Source organism: Hakea prostrata, chromosome 6 (genome assembly GCF_041222555.1).
Source record: "Hakea prostrata isolate BN-2017 chromosome 6, UWA_Hpros_2, whole genome shotgun sequence".
Lineage (NCBI taxonomy): Eukaryota > Viridiplantae > Streptophyta > Magnoliopsida > Proteales > Proteaceae > Hakea > Hakea prostrata.
The window spans coordinates 12,433,170-12,460,796 of NC_142605.1; the positions used below are offsets into that span (position 1 = coordinate 12,433,170).

Genomic DNA, 27,627 nt, shown 5'->3' on the forward strand with positions numbered 1-27,627 from the left:
GACCATCCAAAGTCCCCAAGATTTTAAAGATGATATGATTCAAAAGGTTGGTTGTTTTTTCACAGGTGGTATTTCCACATTTAGATCAACACCATAGACTGGGTAAGAATGAATCAGATGTTACAGGCTTACAGCTATCAGAGAGAATCAAAAAAACCGGATGATCAAAGATGCTTCAAGATAAAAGCCAGATGCTGGAGCAGATACTGATGACATCTGATTTACAGTAACTACTTATGCTGAAAAATTGCAAGACAGATCTTGATTAGTGCAATATACACCTCCATGTATTAGTGAAATTTAAGGACGATTAGAACGTAAAAAACACTACATAACAAGTGATGGAAGATAGAAACCACACATTTTTAATATACAATAAAGATCATTGAAATAGAGCAAGTAATTAATCGTCATATGAGACATGAAAGTCCGTAGTGCACCCTAATGCATCAGGGTTCTCTACACCACAGCAATCATAAAACCTTGCAGCATAGGGAGGATCATCGGGTCCAAGTTCATAATACCTGCGGAGAATGCAGAAGAAATAGTAAACAGCACTCAGCAGAAGAAAACCCCAAAAATTCTAGAACAGGTATGGTAGTATACTGTTTAGTAGTACAAAATTGCAGTGATAATCCATGTTTAATATTGCATATGCAAGGGATTAGAACAACAGTAAGAAAGAATATATTCCCCAGTGTGAGAACAACAATAGGAGTTCTTCTAAAAGCTTTAAGCAATGAAAATAATAACAAAAGAAAAAAGGTCATCATACATCTCAGCAATAGACTTCCCTTATCACCTATACTACCAAGGGACCAAGCCCAAGTTTTTCTCAATCACCCATGCATTCTCTTATGCTTTTCAAAATTTTGAAGAGAAAAACTCTGTTTGCACCACCACTAGAAATTGGAAATTCAGAATTCTTCATCTAGTTTAATCTAAAGAATCATAGGTCTATTTTCATACATTTCTTTCATTTTCTGCAAAGAACATTAATTGCAAAGGAAATGTTCTTCTCATCTTCTCCATCCCTTGATTGTCTGAAGGACCACATTTAGAGTTCATCCCCTTCTTGCAAGCAGTGGTACTCCACCAACTTCCACCAATGGGTGCGAAGTAGAAAGATGCCATATCCAGCCATTTCCCACCAACCAAAGTTCAGTGTCCACCCCTTAGGCTTATCTCCATTATCACACACCAATACATCCACTTCTTGTTAAACCATCTTCAAACAACTTCACCTGTTTTCTTGGAATGGACACACGATCATGGCTCTTACTCAGATCAGTTTTCGATAGCCGTTTCCCTATTACCCATCCCACATCTTCACCACCAAGCTTTCTAATCTCATTCATAAGCTCTGTAGGCATTGCAGGTGGAGTTAGAGATAGAAATGCAGGTGCATCTGAACCTGCAACTGGATCAATATTTTCCTCTTCGCCTGCAAAAGTTGAAAATGCTTTTCTCTTTTTTCTATTTCTTCCTTGGTGGCTGCTTTTGGGATAGTCATTGTTGGTAGCATCAAGCAGGTTTCGATCAGACAGTGTTTGTACACATTGACAAGATTTTTCCTTCTCATTTGAGATTTCAAGCAAACGAGAACGTTTCTTCCTGATAAACTCTTGCATTGGTAGACTGTGGATGTCAAGAATAGCACGGTTCAGACCCATGGCTTCCCACTCTGCAACTACAAACTTTTGTAGACATTCCTTGCCATTCATAAGCTTCATGTTCTGTGATATGGGCAGTGCTGAAACCCCCATTTGTCTCGTCTGTTCTCTGACTTTCTCCTTGCCCTTTTACTCCTTCTCTCCTCTGTCATCGTCAACAATTTCTCCTCTGCAGCTACAAAATCCCGATGAGAATTGAAGCTTCTCCTCTTCTCTCACGCTGTGTCGATCAAGTTCAGGAAACGGAAGCTAACTTCAAGTTTGATTCCTTAGGAGGGAAGTCGTGAGATACTTACTGCTCAACCGTAGACAAAATACATTTTCTCTTCCGGAAAATAACAGAGTCTGGAATCAAGCAGCACTAAATAGAACCCTAGAAACGAGAGTGATGAGAATGCGGAGGAGGGAATGGTCGTTACCTATGTATACCTGAGACTTCTCTTACCAGTTCACTCTCAAGTTCGAATGACACTAAGAAATAGAAACTAACGAAGCTTCTCTTCAGTTCAGGAAGAGTAGTGATCAAGAACCAAATTGAAGCGTCGAAGGAAAAGTGAATCCGTTTAGATTTCGAAATTGGAAACTTACCAAATTTGAAGTTCCTCTCAAGTCTCAACCTGTGCGAAATCCCAAACGTCGACGCGAATCCGTTTCGATTTCGAAATTGGAAACTTACCAAATTTGAAGTTCCTCTCAACCTGCAAAACACGCGAAATCCAAACGGTAACATTTCAAACAAAAGCCAATTCCTCCCGCCTCCTCTCACACTTTCCATAAGATTCTGTTTCAAGGGATTGTGTGGGTGTTAATTACGTTTGACACTTTCTATTTCGACCGTTGATTTTAGAATAGAATATCTTTCAGTCAATCATGTGGGTCCCACACTAAATCCGAATTTGCTCACGTTTTACTTCCGGTACTTAAAAATTGGGAAACACAATTTTAGTTTCCTAATTAATGGAATCCTCTTACCAAAACAAAACTAAGAGAGAGAATTTTACCAGTAAAATATCCTTAGGCCAGATACGTAATTAAGCCGTATTATTAAATTTCTATTCTTAATTTATCATATATATATTCTCAAATTAGCTGCATTTCTCATTGAATGCTCTTACTCTCATGTGCCCGGTGAGGCAAACTTTGCCACAGCTTGCTAAATCAGCAGCACTATCTCATGATTGATTTGTGTATCAACATTCTTCACCCCTTCTTACCTTAGAGCATGCTCTTTGATTCCCTAAGTGCAAATTGAACTGGCATTCCAAAAATGGGAAGCTTTAAAGCACTAACACCCCACTTTAAATTTAAAAAGCACAGAGACCCCAAAATTGAATTTTCAGTAGATATATTTCTCCAACTTGTCGCTAAAAACCTTTTAGAGACTATTTATTATAGGGATATTTTGAAAAATAAACAATGATTTAAGTGTTTTCGGTGATAAATTTGACAAATATAACCAATGAAAATCCAATTTTGAGGTCTCTGTGCATTTTAAACATAAAGTGGGGTGTAAGTGTTTTAATGCCTATATTTTGGAGTGCCAGTGCAATTTGCTCTTTTTTATATATTAAATTATTTACTTCTCACCTCACAAATTTTCCTTTCTATCTCATCATATGCACATCATTAATTTCCGTGTTTGTGCATGTTGCTTTTTTGTGTTTGAGTTTTTCCATTCTCTTTTCTTTCTTTCTATTCTTCTTTTTTTTTCTTTTTTTCTTTTTGTTAAAAGTTATTTTTCCTTTCTTGAAAAATTATTGCGGTCCTTATTTAAGCTATATTTCTCTCTTATTATAGTAGTGTTTATTTTATCCTAAACTTTTGTAATTGTTTTGCATTTGTTTTTGAGTTCTTTACATAACAACACCCACTATTTTTTTAGTCTAAATCATCACCCCAACAAGGAGCACAAACGAACACTTCTCTGCTCGACACGTGTCCTTGAGAAAAAGTAAGTTAACATTTTCAATGTTACCGTTTTTTGCACGATTTTATCTCAAAATGGTTTTCTTATTTTGAACCATTTTTACCATTTTCTGATATGGTTTCCCGTTAAAACCCGGACGGTTGTTTTCGTTTCAGCTTCTTCTTCTTCGTCTCTCCATCTCTCTTCATGGCTGATGTTGTGGAGGGTAGTCAACTCGAGAGCCCCTCGTGAAGAACTACATACACCCCCTCGAGGAGTTGGAGAGCACTTCGGGAAGAATCCCTTACACTCCCTCGGGAAGTTGGAGAACCCTTTGGGAAGAATCCCTTACACCCTTGGGGGAGTTGGAGGACCCTTTGGGAAGAATCTCTTATACCCCTCGGGGAGTTGGAGAACCCTTTGGGAAGAATCCCTTACACCTACTCGGGGAGTTGGAGAACTCTTTCAGAAGAATACCTTATACCCCTTGGGGAGTTGTCCTTATACCCCTCAGGGAGTTGGAGAACCCTTTGGGAAGAATCCCTTAGACCCCCTCGAGGAGTTGGATGACCTTTTGAGAAGAATCCCTTACGCCCCCTCGGGGAGTTGGAGGACCCTTTGGGAAGAATCCCTTACACCCCCTCGGGAAGTTGGAGAACTCTTTGGGAAGAATCTCTTACACCCCCTCGGGGAGTTGGAGAACCCTTTGGTAAGAATCCCTTATACTCCCTCGGGGAGTTGGAGAACCTCTCCCTAAATGCCTTGAGAATCACTCTGGATAGGCTCGGGCAATGAGAGAACACCCAATACTAAGTCTGAAGAGGAATGTTAAAGACAACCAAGTCAAAAGTTTCAATTAGAGATAACCACCCATCATGCCTACTTCAAAACATGGGGAAGTGGATGATCGAGTAATGGCTCCATTAGTCCTACTTAAAAAATGAACGTGCTTCCTAAAGCAACTCACCCACTCTTCAATCAATGAGTGAAATCGAATGAGGGGCCTCCCCTAGGTAACCACTATATAACCTCCATCATAATGTGGGCAAGGTAAGAGACTCTACTCACTATCATTCTCTATGCTTTGAGAACTCTTTGAGAGCCTTTTATTGTTGCCTAGACTAACTTGGGTGTCGGAGGCAGTCCCCTGACCAACACAGGGTTGGGCCACTTTAATTTCCTTTGTGACTGCAAGCATCACACCTACTCATATCACGTTGGAAAAGCCCTCAAGAGGTCGTCCAACTACTCGGCTGACGTGAAGAAGGTCTAGACACAATAGCTGAAAACTAAACCAGCAGTGAAAAACTCATCTTTCTATCTCAATCTCCTTCTCTCTTCATGGATGAATACCAAACTAGCAGTGATAGAGTCGTATTTTCATCTCCATCTACTTCTCTCTGTCTTCTCTTTTCATGGTTGAGAATCGAAGCAGCAGCGAAGAACTAGCTAAGAAGGAAACGACCACTCATTCTTCAGTTGTGCCTTTTCCTTGGCCTGATATTCAGTCAACCCTTTTTTTCTTATTTTAAATCTATTTTAAGATTTTTTGATTTGCTTTCCCGCTATAACATGGATGATTCTTATCATTTCAGCTCTTTCTTCTCCATCTCTCTCCTTCTCTTTTCACAGTGGACCATTTATCCTCCGGCGGCAAACCCATCTTTCCATCCCCATCTCTTTCCTATTTTAAAACGTTGCTACTATTTTCTTATTTACTTTCTCTGAGATCCGTCTTTTGCTCTCAGAAAAATGGTGACATCCAAGAACCATGGAGGTCCATTCTTCCTATGGCAGGTTCATTCTTCTCCATAAAAACTGAGTTGTAGAAAACTCACAACATTAAAAAATAAAAAAAAAAATAAAAAAATAAAAAAGAAGAAGAAAAAGAAAAAGAAAGAAAGAAAGAAAAGAAAAGAAAAGAAGAAGAAAGAAAACAAAGAGTTTTTATCATGGTGAGACTTTGTACACACCAAGACAAAGTTGGATTGGTGGACAGACTCTGCTTGAACAAGGTAGAGGGAAGCCGCCAAGCCATGGTAGGCGGTGGAGTAGGTGTAAAGAAGGGACGGAGGATGGGATGAGAGGGATTGAAGGTGGGCTGTGTATCACTATTATGGTTTGGGGAAGAAGCACTAGGATATGAAAATTTAGGATCCCCTACGACTGGGTCATGCTGCCCTTTGTGAGTGTAACTTTAATGAGCTTATCGTAGTAAGAATCTTAGTCATGCTGACCCTTTGTGTGCATAACTTCAGCAAGGAATGTTGTGAGAAAATGACACATGTCAACCTCTTCTATTATAATTCATCTTACCCTCATCTTGAATTCTTACCTGAGTTGATCAAGGAAACTTGTGAGACGCAGCAAAAGGGAGTTGAGATTGCACCACCATGTATGTGAATGGAAAACTATGTGCCACCTGTTTCTCATTGATTGGTTTGTGAAGACAGTTTTTTATTTTCATGTGTTCTTAATTTGCTCCATATAATAGCACACTACAACAATTAAGGGCTTTTTCCATGGCGTAACGTATGCTAGTTAGTCGGGACATATGCCGACCACCCCAACCAAGGCGTAATGTATGATGGACTATTATAGCAACCGTTCTCAATGGGGAAGGTCAACTCAATCACTGATTGAGCAGGACCAACGACATGGAGGCATAATCTTAGGAGAAACAACAGCCTCCGTCGGGTAAACTTACCAAGTACGTAAAAGGTAATATTTACAGCATTATCTTGTGTTGCTTTTACATAAGAATTCTTCTTGCTCATCATCTGACTTAGCCATCGGAGGCGGTTGCCCGGCACATGAGCCGGCCCGCATCTAACCTTTTTTGCAGGACTCATCATCCCGAATACGAGAGGAGGCTCAGTCAATCCAAAAGTTTAACTGAGACGCATCAATTTGGTGCCGTCTGTGGGAACGACAAATATTCAAGTCATGCCAAGACAAGGAGGAAATAACGGACGTTCCTGATTAGAAAACGTTGGCGGGAATCAGATTCCCAAGGACCAGGCACATCAAGATGATGTTCACTCAATCCGAGTGAAACATGATCCTCTTGGGGGGAACCTAGTCGTGGAAATCCAAACGGGGAGGGAACTTCCCGAGGCCCTCAGGGGCATGCTACGGCAACAGATATGGACGAGCTCTGTAGGGGAATGATTGAGATGCAAAGGGTGTTGCGGGGATTGGTCCATCAAGTTGGAGTTGAGCAAGGAACAAGGCGTAACACTCAGACGGGAAGGCTACTCGAGAGCCTTCCAAAATACAAGAAGATCCCGACCAAAGGGGAGGATCCCGAGAGGAAGATAGTCTGAGGATCAGAGGTCAATTTATATTGAACCTGATCGTCGTCAAAGAACACCGAATGGGACGAGAATTAGCTCTTTAGAGCGAATCTCAATACCTTCCAAGACTGGATCCTTACCTCAACGAAATCGTCGGGAGGAAACGGAGCACCAAGGAGAGAGTCATCCGCAACTGACCCGATCGAGGGTCTCGGTTGCCCGAACTCAATCCAGAAGAGAAAACAGCGTTGAATCCGGCGGAGATAGAGCAAGGCAAAATCGCCTTAGAAGAAGGATGGCTGAGATCAAGCGCAAGTTGGAGGATCGAGACCATGATGAAGATCTGGACGTGATTAATCAGGAACCATTCTCGAATGAAATCATGAACATGCCTCTTCCCCAAAATTTCATCATGCCAACTTTCACTCCATTCGAAGGAAAGACAAACCCGAAGGAGCACATAAGCTTCTTCAAATTGGTGATCACTATCCTTGGATGGGAAGATGAATTACTCTGCAGAACGTTCCCGGCTTCGTAAAAGGCCCGACCATTAAGTGGTTTAGCAGCCTACAGTCGGGATCCATCCACAACTTCAGGGGATTTGCTCGAAAGTTTATTGCCCGATTCAGAAGTGCGATCGGGAGCAAGAAGATGTCTGATAACTTATTCACTATAAGGCAAGGGCGGAATGAATCCATTCGGGATTTCCTGAATGCGTTTCGATGAAATAGCCATCGAGATCGAGGATCTTGATGATCAGGTGGCGTACAACATACTTTGGAATGGCATTACACACCCGAGGCTTTTGGAAGTCTTACTAACAGATAAGCCTAAGACATACGGGACACTGTTACGTAAGTGCCAAAAACAAACCAGTGTTTTTAAGGCAATAATTTGAATCGGATAAATCCCGATCAACTTGCACCTTCCTTAAGGTCTTGTACTTTTTTAAAGCAATAATTTAAATCGGGTCAATCCCGGTCAACTTGCACCTTCCTTAAGGTCTTGCACTTTTTTAAGGCAATAATTTGATTCGGATCAATCCCGGTCAACTTGCACCTTCCTTAAGGTCTTGCACTTTTTTAAGGCAATAATTTGATTCGGATCAATCCCGGTCAACTTGGACCTTCCTTAAGGTCTTGCACTTTTTTAAGGCAATAATTTGATTCAGGTCAATCCTGGTCAACTTGCACCTTCCTTAAGGTCTTGCACTTTTTAAGGCAATAATTTGAATCGGGTCAATCCCGATCAACTTGCACCTTACTTAAGGATTTGAACTTTTTTAAGGCAATAATTTGAATCGGGTCAATTTCGGTCAACTTGCATCTTCCTTAAGGTCTTGCACTTTTTTAAGGCAATAATTTGATTCGGATCAATCCCGGTCAACTTGCACCTTTCTTAAGGTCTTGCACTTTTTTAAGGCAATAATTTGAATCGGGTCAATCCCGGACAACTTGCACCTTCCTTAAGGTCTTGCAATTTTTTAAAGCAATAATTTGAATTGGGTCAATCCCGGTCAACTTGCACCTTCCTTAAGGTCTTGCACTTTTTTAAGGCAATAATTTGAATCGGGTCAATCCCGGTCAACTTGCACCTTCCTTAAGGTCTTGCACTTTTTTAAGGCAATAATTTGATTTGGATCAATCCCGGTCAACTTGCACCTTCTTTAAGGTCTTGCACTTTTTTAAGGCAATAATTTGAATCGGGTCAATTCCGGTCAACTTGCATCTTCCTTAAGGTCTTGCACTTTTTTAAGACAATAATTTGATTCGGATCAATCCCGGTCAACTTGCACCTTTCTTAAGGTCTTGCACTTTTTTAAGGCAATAATTTGAATCGGGTCAATCCTGGACAACTTGCACCTTCCTTAAGCTCTTGCACTTTTTTAAAGCAATAATTTGATTCAGGTCAATCCCGGTCAACTTGCACATTTCTTAAGGTCTTGCACTTTTTTAAGGCAATAATTTGAATCGGGTCAATCCCGGTCAACATGCACCTTCCTTAAGGTCTTGCACTTTTTTAAGGCAATAATTTGATTCAGATCAATCCCAGTCAACTTGCACCTTCCTTAAGGTCTTGCACTTTTTTGAGGCAATAATTTGATTCGGGTCAATTCCGGTCAACTTGCACTTTCCTTAAGGTCTTGCACTTTTTTAAGACAATAATTTGAATCTGGTCAATTCCGGTCAACTTTCACCTTCCTTAAGGTCTTGTACTTTTTTAAGGCAATAATTTGATTCGGGTCAATCCCGATCAACTTGCACCTTTCTTAAGGTCTTGCACTTTTTTAAGGCAATAATTTGAATCGGGTCAATCCCGATCAACTTGCACTTTCCTTAAGGTCTTGCACTTTTTTAAGGCAATAATTTGATTCGGGTCAATCCCGGTCAACTTGCACCTTTCTTAAGGTCTTGCAATTTTTTAAGGCAATAATTTGATTCGGATCAATCCCGGTCAACTTGCACCTTCCTTAAGGTCTTGCACTTTTTTAAGGCAATAATTTGATTTGGGTCAATCCCGGTCAACTGCACCTTCCTTAAGGTCTTGCACTTTTTTAATCTTCCTTGCTATCCCGCATGATGTAACAACGTCTAGGATAGGGGGCTTATGATACGGAAGATTCCTACCCGACCGGGTCTGACGCGGATGGGGCTCCACATGCTAGTTAATCGGGACATATGACGACCACCCCAACCAAGGCATAACGTATGCTAAACTAATATAGCAACCGTTCTCAATGGGGAAGGTCAACTCAATCAATGATTGAGCAGGACCAACGATATGGAGGCATAATCTTAGGAGAAACAACAGCCTCCATCGGGTAAACTTACCAAGTACGTAAAAGGTAATACTTACAGTATAAAAAGAGGGACATACCCCTTCAATAAGGATCAAAGACACTATGAGCATTATCTTGTGTTGCTTTTACATAAGAATTCTTCTTTCTCATCATCTGACTTAGCCATCGGAGGCGGCTGCCCGGCACACGAACCGGCCCGCATCTAACCTTTTTTGTAGGACTCATCGTCCTGAATACAAGAGGAGGCTCAGTCAATCCAGAAGTTTAACTGAGACGCATCACACTTGAAAAATGTGTGAGAAGAGATCTCAATCGAAAGAGAAACACTAAGACCTTCTAATCGCTAGGAGGAGAAAAATGAATTCATACAAACAAGAACAAGAATATGTTTTCTGTATCCAGACTAATCAGATAGCATCTCATCCAACTAAAAAGTTATCCAGACCACACAAAGACAGCCTAAACAGTCATCCAATCTTACTTAATCCCTTGACTGTAAACCTTCAGCATTGAATTAAAGATAATTAGGGATCATCAAACAACAATCATGCAAGAAAAACAGATAAAATATTTGATCTCCATAAAGTACTTTTTTCATGAATCCTGTGTTTGCTAAACAGAAGGGTTGTTCAGGCCAAAGCAGATGGGTGGGTCACCTTGTCATAATTCATACGGATGAGGATTTTGTTGAAGCTGTTGAGAAGATTTCACTAGAAAACGATACTCATGTTGTCTATGATTTTGTGAGAAATGATGCATTTGAGGTATTTATATTGTTGCTTTCTATTGTATGAATTAGGCCCCCACAAGCATCAAATGTGATTAACTAGAGTTCCATCATGTTGTGGTGAAAATGTGCTCTTAGCTCCTTGGTTCGTTCCTGATCTGGACCTGGTTCCTGAGACCAAAAAGATCTGGGCATCTGAGTTTGTCATGTCCCAATACTCCACATTCGTAGCAGAACATAGGTAGCTTCTCCATCTTGACCCTACTCTCTTTGTGTTCTCCAGTTCTGCGTCTAGCCACAATCACCTCTCTCAGCAGTTTCCTTTTTATATTGTGATACGACACCTGAAGTAATAGATTGGTTTAGGTTTTCCAAATTGAAACCCCTCTATAATCATTCCCTTTCCCAGTTCTCCTAGCATCAGTGAAAGTGGAAACCCAAATTCCAGAGACATGATTTATTGTGGCATATTGTGAAACTAGCACCAGAAATCCAAATGTGTAAATGACCAATTTTGTTCTAGACACCATGGCTCGAGCATGAGAAGATTACTTAAGGGCATGTTTGGTTACATGAATCCAGGGATTTGAAATGAAATGGGATTTCAAATCTACGGATTCATGTTCAAAATATTAATGATTTGTTTAGCCTCAAATGTATCAAAGGTATAGAATTTCGTTGGGTTACTCCGCGTGAATCCACAAATTTCATCAATGTTATACTTATGATGGAATCCATAGATTTCACCCAATACCCATTCGGCATAATTCACGTTTTAAGGCAAAAAAGTGAAATCCTTGGATTTCATGAATCCAGGGATGTTTAACAGCCAAATATGTATAAATCTCTAATTCATGAATCCACGGATTTGAAATCTTTGGATTAAAATAACCAAACAAGCCCTAAGACTGACCAAGGTGATTCTTCGATGACATTAAACATGGCCGGGTGGTGTGAAAATTGAAAATTGGAAAGTCAATAACCCTTCATTTGTTTCTGCAATTTCTACAAGTTTGACACAGTTCCAAGTGCTTGGGAGTGCTTCAAAGACGGCCTGCTTCCAATATGGCTACACAGTTAAAGATGAACCCCATTAATGTATTGCTTCTGGTATTAATCACTCTATCTTCAATTTCATCAGGTACGTCTAATCCTTCATCATCTAAGACTACCATCTCTGAGTGTCTTTTGTGGCTACCTTCCCATCGATCTGATTTTCTTCCCTGGTGGGACTTGGGAGGGGGTTACCCTTTTCCCCGAGGGGGTTGCCCTTTTCCCTTGCTTCTTCCTCTGGCTTGATTGCTATTTGTAACTCTTCCTCTTCCCCTCGGTGAATTCATTGTGCTATAGAGTTAAGGAACTTCTAGTTTCAAAATCACCGGTCAGAGACACTCACATCGCAGGAGAATAACACACTGTGGAGGAAAAAAGTCAAACCAGTTTCAGTGGAAAGTGCAACCTTTCCCAGCTTTTTTTTCTTTCTTCTTTCTAATCTAGGAAGCTCTTCTACAGTTCTATGAACTTAGGAGTATTGGGAACTTATAATTACAAAATGAGGCATTAAAAAGTGTAGACTTAACGTCTACCAAAAACTGGATTAGGTGAATAGGCCAGTGCTTCTTGGGTGGGGTACGAAAGTTAAGAGCTGCAAATATGCAAATATGGGGATGACCTCATGGTGACTAAAAAATCTCTTAGTCATATTCTTGTTTGCAATGTTATGTCATTCTCTATCCATTCGGTATTTTAACAAGGTGAACTTCCCATTTAACACTCCGGTGGATCCTCTGAGGCATAGCTCACCCAGGTTATATTTTTGAACTACTACAGATAGGTCTCTGTCTAAACACGATGGGGAACAGGATCTTCTATGCAGCATCATCTCTTTTTAGAGGCCAGTACCTAATGTTCAAGGAAAACCTGGAGAACATGGGTGAGAAGAGCCTTTTATCAGTAAAACGATATATTTTCAAGAAATGTTCACAAAATGTCATGTAAATACTGACTTTTATGAGCATGTCATATGCCATTAATATTGGGGTTTCTATTTTATTTTATTATTATTAATATTTTTGGGGGTAGAACCGTAGAAGCCATTATTGTTGGTTATATATTGCCCATTTTCAACTAATTTTCTCTCCATTGGTCTCATTGTTTTCCCATTTCAAACCGATTTGCTTAGTCACTTAAGGGGATGTATGGTAACATTCTATAGCAAGATTGAAATATTACTCCTGTTACTAAAAACTACTTACCTAAATTACCTTATGTTGACCATCCAAAATCCCCCAGATTTTAAAGATGATATAATTCAAAAGGTTGGTTGTATTTTCTCAGGTGGTATTTCAACATTTAGATCAACACCATAGACTGGGTAAGAATGAATCAAATGTTACAGGCTTACAGCTATCAGAAAGAATCGGAAAGTCCGGATGATCAAAGATGCTTCAAGATTAAAGCCAGATGCTGGAGCAGATACTGATGACATCTGATTTATGGTAACTACTTATGTCTGAAAAATTGCAAGACAGATCTTGATTAGTACAATATACACCTCCATGTATTAGTGAAATTTAAGGACGATTAGAACGTACAAAACACTACATAACAAGTGGGAAGATAGAAACCACACATTTTTAATATACACTAAAGATCATTGAAATAGAGCAAGTAATTAATCGTCATATGAGACATGAAAGTCCATAGTGCACCCTAATGCATCAGGGTCCTCTGCACCACAGCAATCATAAAACTTTGCAGCATAGGGAGGATCATCGGGTCCAAGTTCATAATACCTGTGGAGAATGCAGAAGAAATAGTAAACAGCACTCAGCAGAAGAAAACCCCAAAAATTCTAGAACAGGTATGGTAGTGATAATCCATGTTCAATATGCATATGCAAGGGATTAGAACAACAATAAGAAAGAATATTCCCCAGTGTGAGAACAAATCCCTTCTGACATTCTATCAATATTCTCTCTTCATTAGTTTAAAGAGTAAAGACTGGAAGCATGCATGCACTATCCCCATTCTCGTTTCAAGCAACCGTACACACAAATTCTCTGTCCTACTTCAGTAATAATCCAAAGAGAATAAGAAGCTCTTGCAATCTGAGTATACCTCAAAGCACAACTGCATGAAATAAGACTCAAGGTCATCACTTATATCATACAATCATACAATCACACTAAAAGCACGAATTCCTAGAAGATAGATGACTACATTTTTTTCTTCCAAGAATACCCTAAAACTTTCATTAAAAATATACATTAATTATGTCCAAAATCGTAATCTAAGGGTTTTTTGCCGGTAGTCCACTTAAGTTGGGGGCATAGAAAAAAATTCAAGTGAAACTCAAGTTTCAATCAAGTGAAAATGGGAAACCTAGGTGGGGAACTGAGAAATTTTGATGAACCTAAGGACTTTTTTGTGCAAGTTTTGACATTAAGTTTCAAAAGGTTTTAGGGAGTATTTTAGGGTGGGACTCAGCATTTAAGCTAATTAGAGTATAAATAACACATTGGTTATATTTTGCTAAAAAAATCAATGTAGATATATGTCATTCAATGTATATAACATCAATGTAGAGTTGTCTGAGAAGTACACTATAAACTTAACTACTTAAGTATATGGCATTCAATATATAATTTCAAACTTCAAAACATCAAATACAAAGTAATTGAGAATAAAAAGAAAGTACAACTCAGTGCCAAGAGGAGTGCCAAGAGGAGTGCCTCGGTGGATCCATCCTGTGAGATAAGTAGTACTATGCCCTGTAACATCATCTCCTCCAACCAACGAACATAGACATCCCATAACATTTTATGCCTATGGTTGTCAAGGTAATCGACAACTGTAACTTTATAAGTCTGGTTATCAACATGCCTAAGATAACCAGTTTGAGGGAATACGCAATTTGGATAGGGAAGTCTTAATGGAGGGGGCATTTGTCGTAGTATTTGGGGAAACATGAAAGAAACAAAAAAAATTGAAAACATGGGAGAGAACGAAACTTGCAAGAGAAAGTCCCAGGTTTCCACGAAATTCCCCAAGTTTCCACGAAATTTCCCATGTTTTCCACAAAATTTGAGAATTTTTTTTTTCTCATGAACCAGTTGGGTTCAACCAGGTTTCGAGGTTTTGATGAAATTTCAACAGTTTTGATCGAAACTTGGGATTTTTTTTTTTAGTCCCCTAGTTTTTTGTTTTGAGGTTCCCAAAATGGGAAATTTCGATTGAAATTTCACAAAAATCCCTCCCTCTTCCCCAATCCCCTGTTTTTGGCAGCAAGAGCAAAAAATAAAAATTCAGAAAAAGAGAAGGAAAAGAGAAAGGAAAGCTAGAGAAGAACAAGGGAGGAGAAACCCACTCCCCATGCCATCCAAAGGTTCCATGAAGGTCCCAAACAGTCCAGATTTGAACCTAAACCCTAAATTGGCCCTAATTCAGGAAAATCTGAAAGCCCTCAATTCTCCTCCTCCTTGGTTTCCATCAATTGGTATCAGAGCTGAGGATAGGATGAGTTCTATTCATCCTAAAGAAGAAGACTACAATTATTCTCCAACCATGAATTATCTGTCCAAGCTCCACGCATCTCAAAATGAAGATCAAGATTGGAGGAGAAGCAGTCTTTTCCACACACCATTGAGGGCTGGTAAAATAATAACCAGAACCATTATAGATAATGGCTGCAGTACCAACATTATCTTTGACGCATCATCACAGAAGGCTGGCCTACCACTTGAAGAGCATCCAAGTCCGTCCATATGCAGCTTCTTAACCGTGAGGTTGTAAAGGTACAACATAGATGTTTGCCCCTCTTAGTTTACATTCTTAGTCAGATAATGTGTGATGTGATGTAATTCCCATGGATATAAATGATACAGTCCTAGGTAGGTCTTGGTTGTCTGATAACAATGTAACTCTGCAGGCTAGAGCTAATACCTATACTTTCAAGCATAAAGGAAAAAACATTGTATTCATTCCCTTGAATATCAAAGAGGAAGATAGAAAGAGGGTAGAGAAGAGTGTAGTTCCAAGAGAGTCTATTTCCCAACCCCAACCTACAGTGATTTCACCAAAAAGCTTGAAGACACTGAAGAAGAACCTAGTGTAATCCTGGCACTAGTCACCAAGTCAGACACTCCTCAGAAAGAAGAACCTCCACCTCAGATTCAGGAACTCCTCACTGAATATTTAGATGTTGTGCCGGAAGATCTTCCTAGTGGACTTCCCTCATTGAGAGACATACAGCATGCCACTGATTTAGTGCCTGGAGCCTCCCTCCCCAACCTACCAGCCTACAGGATGAGTCAAACAGAGCACGAAGAGATACAGAGATAGGTAGAATAACTTCTTCGAAAGGACCACATCACTGAAAGTTTAAGCCCTTGTGCAGTACCAGCTCTGTTGACCCAGAGAAGGATGGAACATAAAATTTGTGCGCGGACAGCAGGGCCATCAACAAGACTTCCCATTCCTTGATTGGATAACATGTTAGATATGTTGACTGAGGCATCTATTTTCCCCAAGTTAGATCTCAAAACTGGGTATCACCAAATTTGAATCAGGCCAGGGGATGAGTGGAAGGCGGCCTTTAAGATCAGAGGAGGACAATATGAATGGAAGGTTATGTCTTTTGGGTTCACCAATGCCCCTAGTACGTTCATGCGAGTCATGACCCAGGTACTCAAACCTTTTCTAGGAAAGTTTTTAGTTGTTTATTTTGATGACATCTTGGTGTACAGCCAAAACTTTGATGAACATGTAAAGCACCTAACAGTGGTTTTGAACACTGGAAAGAACAGTTGTACCTAAACATGAAGAAGTGCACCTTTATGATGCCCAAGGTAATCTTCCTTGGATTCATAATATCTGAGAAGGGGGTGGAAGCAAACCCAGAAAAAGTTAGATGCATAGCAGATTGGCCCTCCCATAAGCATCACAAAAGTCCAAAGTTTCAATGGCCTTGCCTCATTCTACCGAAGGTTTATCAGAGACTTCACCACTATCATGGGTCCCCTCACAGATTGTAGTCATTGTGCAAAGACCACCAAGGGAAGATTTGATGGACTACAGCAGCCACCATAGCTTTCAATACCATCAAAAAGAAAGATGACTAAAGCCCTTGTACTAAAGCTACCAGATTTCAACCAAGTATTTGAGGTTGCCACCGATGCCTCCCACATTGGGATTGGAGGAGTTCTGATGCAGCAAGGCCACCCTATAGCCTTCCACAGTGAGAAGTTAAATGAAGCTAAATCCTTTTTGATTAATCTGAGTTGGTGTTTTGGATTATTCTGCTGCATTTTGCACCTACCTACTTATGTTTGCATGAATTGATGCATTTTTTAGTGAAGAACTGTACTTTTGGGTCTAATGGTGCAATATTTGTTACTGCATTTTGGTTATGGCCGTCGACTCAAGTCTTTGAGAACTTCAGCGTTGACTTCACTGGAGAGGAGGCGGTTCCTGTTGGCTATGGAGCTACTATCGGTCGCCGACTAGTTGCACAGATGCATCTACTAGGTGGAGGTCCAAAGATTGCAGAGACAGTGGCTGGAGGCAACAATACTGAGGAAGAGGGTGCTAATGCCATGGATGAGGATGCAGAGGAGGACTAAGGAAATATTCCGCTACCATCCCAGTTTGAGGTGGGTGGTCCATCCGGGACTCGGGGTGTACAGGAGGAGGATACCCAGACTCACCACATATCAGCTTGATCAACACCAGCTCGAGAAAGGAATGCACTTCTGGCTGAGCTGCTGACTTGCGTCAAGCACATAGAGCAACAACAAACAGAGATGAGTACGCAGCTGACAGAGTGCCTTGGCACCCTTCAACAGCTAAGGCCAGCACCACCACCACCACAGGAGTAAATCTAGTTTCTTACCTTATCAACTCACTGTGATTCCTAACTTAGATAGTTTGACTTTTATTACATGTCCATTTTTCTGATGATTTTTTTGTAAAGCATAAGTTCAGCACGCTCAAACTTATGTAAAGAAACTTATTATATTAATGAAATTTCAGTTATGCTTATCCTTTTCAATGTTATTGTCTCTTATGCATTCCGTTGTTGTTCTTTACTTGTGATGAATGTTTCACTTTATTTATATTAACTTATGCAAACTCAAAGTTCATTTTACTTCCTTGTTCCATAAACTTAGAATTGTATACAGTGGTCCAGCTTTTGAAGCACTGGAGGCACTACTTGGTGGGAAGAGAGGTTCATGCTTTACTCAGACCATGAAGCCCTCAAACACCTCCATTCACAAAAGGCCATTAGCAATAAGCATGCAAAGTGGGTAGGTTACCTAGAAGGGTTCACTTTTACTCTACAGCATAAGGCAAGGAAAGAAAACAAGGTTGCAAATGCCCACAGTAGAAGAATATTATCTATAACATTGATGACTCTTGAAGCCTCAAGGATCCAACAAATCATCTAGGAGTACCCAGGAGAAAAAGAGTTTTGTGCCATCTATACAGAAATGTCTCAGGGAGGACAATATCCTCACTATTCTATTTATGAGAGTTTCATGTTTTGTGGGACCCAAGTTTGCATCCCAGATAGTTCTCTACAGCAGCACATCATTAGGGAGTTACATGGAAGTGGACTCGGATGACACTTTGGGATCTCCAAGCCTATAATTAGGTAGCTGACAAGTATTATTGGCCCCATATGTGCAGTGATGTTGCCATAGTCATCAGTAGGTGTCGCATGTACTAACTAGCCAAGGGAGAAGTACATAATACAGGTCTTTACACCCCTTTGCCCATTCCCCACCAGCCCTAGAAAGATCTCAGTATGGATTTCGTTCTAGGGTTATCCACAGCTCAAGGGAAGTTTGACTCTATACTAGTGGTGGTCAATCCATTCACCAAGATGGCACACCTTATTTAATGCCAAAGGACCTATGATGCTAAGCATATAGCCAAGCTATTCTTCAAGGAGATAGTAAGGATCCATAGGCTACCCAACACTATTGTATCGGATAAGGATGCAAGTTTATGAGTTATTTCTAGAAGACCCTATGACCAAGACTAAACTATTGTTTTCGACAGCTTTCCACTCCCAAATAGATGGCCAAACAAAGGTGGTGAATAGGACCCTAGGGAGTTTGTTGCGGAGTTTGGGCAAAGATTATGAGAAAGCATGGCCCATAGTGCTAGATATTGCAAAATTCGCCTACAATAGTTCATTCAATCTTACCATAAGGAGAATACCTTTCGAAGCCCCACTAGAACCTCGAAGACCTATAGACCTAACACCTCTACCAGCAGAAGCCAGGGTTATCATAAAGGTAGATGAATTTCTACGGCACATCACTGAAGTAAATGGAGATATCAAAAGGAAGATAGCTCTCAATACTAAAATCTACAAAACAAGCAGACCAACACCGGAGGTCAATAGAATTCAAACCAAGGGACATGGTGATGATTCACATTCAACAGAGAGATACCAGGCAGGAGCAAACACTAAACTCCACCCTGAGAAGATGGGACCCTACAAAATACTCAGCTGAGTAGGACCCAATGCCTATGTTTTAAATCATCCATCCCTTATGGGCATCAGTAATGTTTTTAATGTTGCTGCCTTATTCCTCTACACAGGAGACCATTCAGATGAATGTGATTAAGAGCACATGTTATGACTTCCCCAATCCATCCCTCCAAGGCAAGAGACCATTGAAGAAGCATTAGATGATATGCTCAAGACTAAACAGAAGGGACCTGGATATCATGCCTTCCTAGTCAAATGGAAGGGCAAGACCATTAGTGAGAGCACTTGGATCCACACAGATGACTTCAAAAGGATTGATCCTAACCTACATGAGAAGTACATGGATTGATCCTGACCTATACGAGAGGTACATGGCCATCACCCATTCATCGGAGATGAATGATTTCAACCTAGAGAGAATTGATGTGAACACAAAGAAGAAGACCTGCAAGAGAGGCTAGCCTCCACCCTCTTGGGGGAATTTTCATCTTCCAGTATTATTTAAGTAATTAATTCAGGTTAGGAGTCAGTTATTTGTTCTGTTTGGAGTCTTTAAAGTCACTTGTTAGTAGATAAGGATCCCAATCAGTCAAGGAACCTAAGTTGAGTTTGGTTAGGAAGAGAACTTGATTATATTTCATGTTGTAAGCATGGTTGTCAAGGCGGCAAAGCGACCAAAACGATTAGGGCTCCGCCTAGGCAATTAGGCGGCAATAAGGTGACCAAAGTGGTTGGGTCAAATTTTTTTCAATACAACTACTTTCTATAATAAACTAAACAAATATTCAATAGTCACATTCATCTCAAAAAAACAAGAATTCAAGAATCATAATTATGAAAAATTATTCAAAAAAAAAACACAAACATAAATTCATCTCATCAAACCATGGTTGTCAAAGCATCTGCCTAGACATTTATTGATTCATTGATTCATTGATTATTGATGTTGAGTATGGCTTATGCTTCACATTCTATGTCACTTTGAGCCTTGGAGTTCATTTGCAGATTGGGTGTCAATTAAGCGGTTCAAAATAAAGCGGTTGAAAAACCGCTTTGCCGCCTAGGCAGACGCTTTGACAACCATGGTTGCAAGGGCTATAAAAGCTCAACCCTACTACAGAACTCATGGGGTTTTTGATGAATAAAGATTCTTGAGAATTATAGCCAAGAAGGTTTAGCAGGTTTCTTTGAGATGGACCCTACAGTTGTCAAAAGTGATGGTTTTCAGATCTTCTCTGCAATTCCAGCTTCCTATTCAGCCTTCAAGTGTCAAGTATGGCAAGAATTGCAAGCAACCAAACTCCAGAAACAGCCCAATTCATCCCAAGTATTCCAGCCCTTCTCCTACCTCTCGCGGCCCTCCCCTCCCTTCCCCAGTTTCTGTGCAACCCAAAAAACCCCTACACAGACCTTTGAACCCCCTCTAGCAGTATCTACCCCTAGATCCCAAGACTCTGCTGGAGTTGATATTCCCCCTACCAGGCCTCCCATGAACCCTGAAATCCCTCCCCTCTTCCCCAATCCCCTGTTTCTAGTTCAGGAAAATCTGAAAATCCCAGATTCCCCCCCCCCCAACCAAAAGGGTTTCCATGACATATTTATAGGCATACCTAGAGAAAGAGAGGATTAGACTCTAACTAGGAAATAGAAATAGACTCAACTATGGTTTCCTTTACAGACTAGAATCTCCCTTTCACTTAGTTAAATAATAACCATACAACTACGGAATTGAACTTGTACTAAGATACCTAATTATCCACAAGGAATCTTTATTTTAAAATAGATTCTCAATGACACTAGAACTCACTTGACTGACTCAAACAGGGAATTAAAACAGATTTGGACTCAGAAAAATAAAACAAAATTACCGGGAGTAAAATAATCAACTAGATAAAAGGGGGAAATGATCAAATTGCCCCCCAGGTGTTCGGCCAGCCCATAATTGTGCCATCTTGGTTAGGCCATGGGGCCCAAATTAAGGTTTCGCAAGGGGGAGATTTTGTGCTTACATCATTGAGTGAAACTAGGATTAGGGTTAGACTAGGGTTTGGGTTGGTCTGATTGAGCTGACATTGGGAGGGAAGATCACTAGAGTCAGAGGAATGATATTCCTAAAGTTTGGAATGAATCTAAAGGTTAGATTGCTGTAGATCTGACCTCGAATTCTAGGTCTAAAAAAAGTCCGAAAATTGCGAAAAAATTCTAGAAAATTAGACAAAGGGTAATAGGAGCATTAGGTTTGTGGTTTTAGGGGTTCAAAAGGGTGGTTAAGGGCACGGAAATTTGGGTAAGGGCTAAGGAATGTCTGTACTTACTTGTACGAAGGTTGTACTTGAAAATAACTGAAGAAGATCACCAGGCAGAAGTGCTGCAGGCTTTGGAGAAGATGAAGAACTTCTGAAATTGCAGAAAACAGTAGCACAATACAGCTGCAGGCCTCCCACCTTGGGAAACCCATGACTTGTTGCAAGTCTTCCTTCAACTCAAATTTTTATTCATCAAAAGTGGTTTTTACATATGAGGGGCAGCTCTCTTTATAGCCTTACATTGAAGGAAAATTAAACTAGGACTCTAATAAGGAAACATACTTGTACTCAACTTAGGGAGTCCACTTTGAATTCGGATTCCCATTACAACTCATAAATTAAATAAAACTAGACTCCTAATAAAAAGTAACTCGCAAAAATTAGCAAACAACTTCCAAAAGAAATCCTAATTGAAAATTGAAATCCAACTAGGGATTCTTACTTAGATATGGACTCTTACTCCAACAAGGACTCTATCTTAACTCTTCAAGGAAATATCAATCAAATGATAAAATAAAAGTAGATCTGAAATCCTTAGTGGATTCTAACTAAGGGAATTCTTCTCAAACTCAAGCGAAGGAAAGAGGTATCTAACAACTCTTTTCTCTGCCTCTTTTGCCTTTTCTTTTATTTTATTTTATTTTATTTTAAAAGCCTTGTTACAAACTCTTCTCTGGCCTTGTCTTCTCACACTCTTTTCTCTGCCTTTTTTGCTCCTTCAGAGAAAATAAAAATAAAAATAATCTCTTGCGCATACAAACTAGATTTCCCCCCACCCCATGCCGATCCTTTCCTGCTGCTAACCTTTTTTCCCCTTTCTTATGCTATAAACTGCGAACTTGCCTTCACTAATGGCTCATGTCTTCTCTCTCTCTTTATTTCTTTTTTCCTTTTACAAATTGGACATTGGAGGGCCTATAACGTTGTTAGATCTCTTAGTTAAAAGCTTGAACACAATCACACATACATTCCTCTGTTTACAGTATGAATTTCAGCAACCTGTTACTTCTCATTAAAATTTATTTTACACATGCAGGCTTACTTACTACTTCATAACAAATTACTAATTAGTAAATCAGTATATGTCTAAAGTGTTAGAAGCCTATAATGAATAATGAGTTACTTTAACAATCAGAATATTTGCTTAATTCTGTTAATTGTTTCAGTTCATTGATTTTTTCCTCTTTTCTAATTTGCTTTATGATGTCACTTAATCGCTGCATCATACTTAGGCTATTTTTGAATTGTTGTAGGCTAATATGGCTACCAATAACACTATACCAGCAAATACTGTTGGAGGTGAGTTTGGTGGCGGTATGGGTAGTAGTACTGCGGCATATGATATGCTAAAGGATCCTAATAGAAGGGGCAAATCAAAGGATCCTGGATGGAAATATGCCTATTGGCCTTATTTGGAAGACAAGAATACCATGAGGTGTACTCTTTGTGGGAAGGATAGCAAGGCTGGAATTAAGAGATTGAAGTAACACTTAGTAGGTGGTTATTGCGATATAGGCAAATGCACTAAAACCACTGCAGCAATTGTAGAGGAGATGAGAGCAGCACTACAAAACAATAAGAGGGGAAGAATTATAAGTTTAGATGACTCAGCTGATAGTGAAAATGGGGATGAAGAAGAAGAAAAGCTTGAAGAGGGGGTACAGCTACACCTGTGGAGTCTAATCTTGGGAGGGGGGGGGGCTCAGCTGAATTTCCAAGCTCAGTGACAACTTCAAAAAAAAAAACTTTGTCATTTTGAAAAAATTAACTCAAGTAAGGGATCCTATGGATGCTTATGCAAGGCAGGCTCCAGAGGATGTAGTTGCACAAAGGCACTTAAAAGGTCATTATCAAACAACCATGGAGAACCACATTAGATCTGAGGATGAAAGAAATAAAGTCCGAGCTTAGATTGCTACCTAGGCTTATGAATGTGGTATTCCCTTCAATGCATTCAAGGCACGGAGTTACAAGGTGATGGTTGAGGCAATTGGGCAATATGGGCCAGGTTTGAAGCCCCTATCATGATATAGGGAGTTCCCCTACTGAAGTTCCAGAAGGAAAAAATTGATGATTTGAAGAAGCAATATCAGACTTATTAGAGGATGCATAGCTGCACTCTAACATTTGAGACAGATAAGAAAGGAAGACATTTGATAAATTTTCTTGTCAACTGTCCAGAAGGGACTTTTTTTCTTTGGGTCTGTTGATGCATCTATTGAAAGACATGATGCTAATTTCTTATTTCAACTACTTGATAGTAAGGTGGAAGAAATTGGGGAGCAGAATGCCATCCAAGTGGTAACAGATAATGCTGCCAACTATGCTACTGCTTGTAGATTGTTGATGGAGAAGAGAAAGAAATTGTTCTAGACTCCATGTGCAGCTCATTGCATAGATCTTATGATGGAGGAGACGGGGAATATAAAGTCATACAAGTCCATCATTGTAAAGGCAAGAAAAATTACAAGCTTCATTTATAGGCATGCTCGTGTACTTGAAGCTATGAAGCTAAAGACAGGAGGAGCAGATTTAGTGAGGCCCCCTGCCACCAGATTTGCATCTTCTTTTTTGAAGCTGCAGAGCCTATTGAAGGATAAGGAAGCTTTGAGGCGACTATTCTCTCTGTGACGAGTGGGATTCTTCTAAGTCCTCACAAATAGAAGTAAGGAAGCAAGTTGTCAAAATCATCCTTGTTGTACAGTTTTGGAATGACCTGCAAGATTGCTTGAGGGCATCATTACCTCTTCTTCAAGTGTTAAGGATAGTAGATGGTGATGAGAGGCCTGCAATGCCTGAGGTATATTCAGCAATGGAAGAGGCAAAGAAGAGCATCATAACAAATTTTAAGGGGGAGGGGGTAGAAAGAAAATGGAAGAAGATCATCAAGATCATTGAGAGGCCTTGGACAGGTCAAATGGAGCGGCCTATATACTTGACTCATTTTTCCTAAATCCAGGCAAGTTCTTTAAGATTTGTGCATTGGATGTAGAATCTAGTTCAAGTACAGGTCTCAGTCTCTATCCCCCTTTGAAAGACAGAGCAAATGATGCCTTCAAAGACGTTCTTGTCAAATTGGTGTCTGATGCAACCTTGCAAGATGAGATCATTGAGCAGACGTTTGCCTATGATTCACCTAAATTGAATTTTGGGCATGAGATGGCTATCAGACAAAGGGGAAAAGTGTCTCCTAGTAAGTACTTGTGTTTTTTAATTTCTCACGTTTTAATTTATAAGTTTAGTTGTTGATTTTTTATAACCTTTGTAATTTTTTTTTCCTTCCTTAAATAATTATAGTGGATTGGTGGCAATTACATGGAACCTCTACTTTTGAACTTACAAGCATTGCAGTGCGTTTACTTGGGCTTTGTTGTTCATCTTCTGGTTATGAGTGCAATTGAAGTACATTTGACTTTGTGAGTACTTCAAAACTAATATTTTTTATTTTTTGTTTTATATAATTTTATGAAAAGAATAGACTTAAAAATACTTATGTTATTATTTGTTCATTATTTTTCTAATTCACACCAAGAAGAGGAACCATTTAGAGCATCAACATTTAAATGATCTTGTTTACATTCAATTTAACTAGAGTCTCCAAAGAAGGTACCAAGAAAGGAGGGAACAAGGTAGAAATTATAATCAATTGGTTCTTGAGGAGTTAGATTGGACTAGTGAGTGGATGACTAGTCAGTCTGATGATGAATTAGTTCATCTTGAGGATGACCTCACTTGGAGAACGGTATCAATGGCAAGTGGAGCAAGTTCTCCATTCCAAGGGCATAACAAACTAAGGAGACAAGAAGGGTCAGCTAGTGGAGTGGCTGCAGTTGCACAACCAGCAGCTAACCTTACATGGTTAGGGATGAGCAGTCTTCAAACGATGAAGAACAAGATCAAAGTAATGTCAAATGTGCATGATGATATTTATGTTAAAGATGACTATGGCATGCAACCAAAGAATTCTGCAACACAGCAAGAGGTGGAAGAAGATGATGATTTGGCTTTGCGGGATTGGAATTGAAGTTTCTTATTGAAGTTGTGATTTGTGAACTGAACAATTAGCATTTGCTTTTGGAACTTGGAAGTTAGTGTGGACTTGTGTTTTTGACTTTTCTTCCTTTACTAAGTATTTGGTTGTTTAAGACTTTTAAGTTTTAAGCCTAAGGGTTACTAGTTACTAACTTTTGACATTTTAGTTTAGTTTATTTTGCTTACTTATTACTTTTGGATTATATTAACTTTAGTGTTGAATATAGATTGATAGGGTCAAATAAGGAGTTAGGTCATTTGTTGAATGCTCGTAGGGTCTATGAACAAGGCACTTATTTGGCATCACACTATCATAAAGGTAAGTAAAAATTTAAAATTACTATTTTTATTTTCACATTGATATAGTACATTATTCTGATGCTTGATGAGATGAACTTATGTTTGTATTATTTTTTTGGATAATCTTTCATAATTGTGATTCTTGAATCCTTTTTTCTTTTTTTTAATGAATGTGACTATTGAATGTTTGTTAGCTTATTATAGAAAGTAGTTGTATTCAAAAGTAGTTTAAAAGTAGTTATATTGAAAAAATTTGACCCAAACGCTTTGGTCACCTTATTGCCGCCTAAGCGCTGCTTTGTTGTCTAATCGCCTAGACGAAGCCCCAATCACTTTGGTCGCCTTGACGCCTTGACAACCATGCTCGTCACACACCTCAAATGATCAAAGTGTTCTTACTGGCTGCAAAATGAGTATGGCATCAAAGGGCACAATAAGAAACTTCACAATTACAGCCAGAGGACTTTGAGTCATCACCCTCATAAAGATGGTAGGTGCATAAGCGAGTCCAAAAGGCTTTACCTTCCATTCAGACAACCCATCTCTAGTTTTAAAAGCTGTCTCTCATCCATTGTCAGGTCGTATGTGGATTTGATGAAATCAATTCTTCAGGTCTATTTTTGAAAAGATGGAAGAACCAGACAGCATGTCTTGCATATCATCTAGTCGTGGTATGGGAAATCAGTTTGATTGTGATCGTGTTTATAACTCGTTCTGAATTACTTAAGTGCTGTTTTGAGGCTGTGCAACTACAATGTGTGAGTGAGTTTTTATGCTTAAGTGTTGTTTCAACCACTAGTTCAAATTGGCAAAACTTGTTCAACTTTAAAGAACAAAAATAGCCAAGTAAGGAAAATAAAACAACTATCCCATTTGTAACCAAATTACCCAAATTTAGGCCCATAGGGCCAACATGCGTGGAACCAAACCCCAGATTTATTCTCAAAAGGGTGGGGGAAGAAATAAATATAAAATAGTAAAAAATAAAAAACCCAATTTGGGGGAGGAAAAAAGAATACCAGTTTAACTTTTGTTTAGGTGAGAGAGGGATCAGAGCGTGTAACATAAAACCCAAGCTTAATCAAACCAGCAAGTAAGGAACTTCGCCCACTCAACTAGGAATTTGACTTTAAGGTCCAATAAGATTCAGTCACTGCATATTCAAATAAAAGAGAAGAAATAAAACAAAACCCACTTATCCATTGATAGTTCAATAAAAAATAATATTTCCAACTACTTCTATAGACTTTGTTCACTTGGAATTTAACGAGTTGAATATCCAAACAGGAATCAGCCAATGCAAGTACATAACAAGTAAAGAGATGAAGAGGTTGAGAACATGTCCAAAAACATTGTCGCATTTGTAAAATCCCGTATCTGGAATAAAATTTGAACTGATGCTGATAAAAACACCCTAGTCCCTATACTTCCATTGACTAAAAGAATTATACTACACACATGAAGAAATTTTCTACACAATCTGGGGTCACCAGCATAACCCAACTAGACCTACATGATTTTCACAACGTATGCTAAAAGAAAAAGATCTATAAACCAACAACATTAAGCATATAATGAACAACACAGACCCTGGTTTCAAGGCCACTGCTACCAAAAGTAAGTCATAGAGGAACATTCGAGAGACGGAAACCGCAAAATCATAATCATTAAAAAGTTAAGCTAGCATTCGACCCATCGAAATTTACATCCATAAAATGTTTAGAATTAGATATCGCCGGTACCTTTTCTGATCGTCATGCCTTCGACAAACAAAGAATGAAGGATGAAACCTGCAAGAAAGATAATTGTTGGAGGAAGGTTCATACGTTTGCTGGCATCGCTTGCATACCCTCTCCACTATCTTCTTCTGTTCTCCTCCCGGTCGTTTCTCGCCGTTTTCCATAGAGTCGTCTTCTCTCAAGGCGAGACTTCGAGAATCGAGATCGCAACCTTCAAACTACTGATCCACAATAAAATCTTTGGGTACCCTTTTAGTTTTAGCAATTACCGACAGCAAATTCTCTATTTTTGCCTTCACCACGCTTTTCCCAGAAAAATAAGGGAAGAAAAATTGTCTTCTTTTT

At 39.4% G+C, this 27,627-nt stretch overlaps 1 protein-coding gene across 1 annotated transcript; it reads right to left on the minus strand.

Annotated features, from left to right (window-relative positions):
- Window positions 1-12,442: 12,442 nt before the first annotated feature.
- LOC149012261 (F-box only protein) lies at window positions 12,443-27,600 on the minus strand. Its single transcript, XM_089158830.1, has 2 exons — window positions 27,286-27,600; window positions 12,443-13,197 (listed from the first exon to the last, which is right to left on the minus strand). Exons 1-2 carry the CDS (start codon window positions 27,444-27,446, stop codon window positions 13,077-13,079), a joined length of 282 nt encoding a protein of 93 aa, XP_089014956.1. The 5' UTR covers window positions 27,447-27,600; the 3' UTR covers window positions 12,443-13,076.
- Between the last annotated feature and the right edge of the window lie 27 nt (window positions 27,601-27,627).

Coding starts and splice junctions, on each gene's coding strand:
- LOC149012261 (XM_089158830.1), bottom strand. CDS start 27,446: ATGGAAAACGGCGAGAAACGACCGGGAGGAGAACAGAAGAAGATAGTG. Junction 13,198..27,285: donor AGGCATGACGATCAGAAAAG/GTACCGGCGATA, acceptor CATTCTCCACAG/GTATTATGAACTTGGACCCG.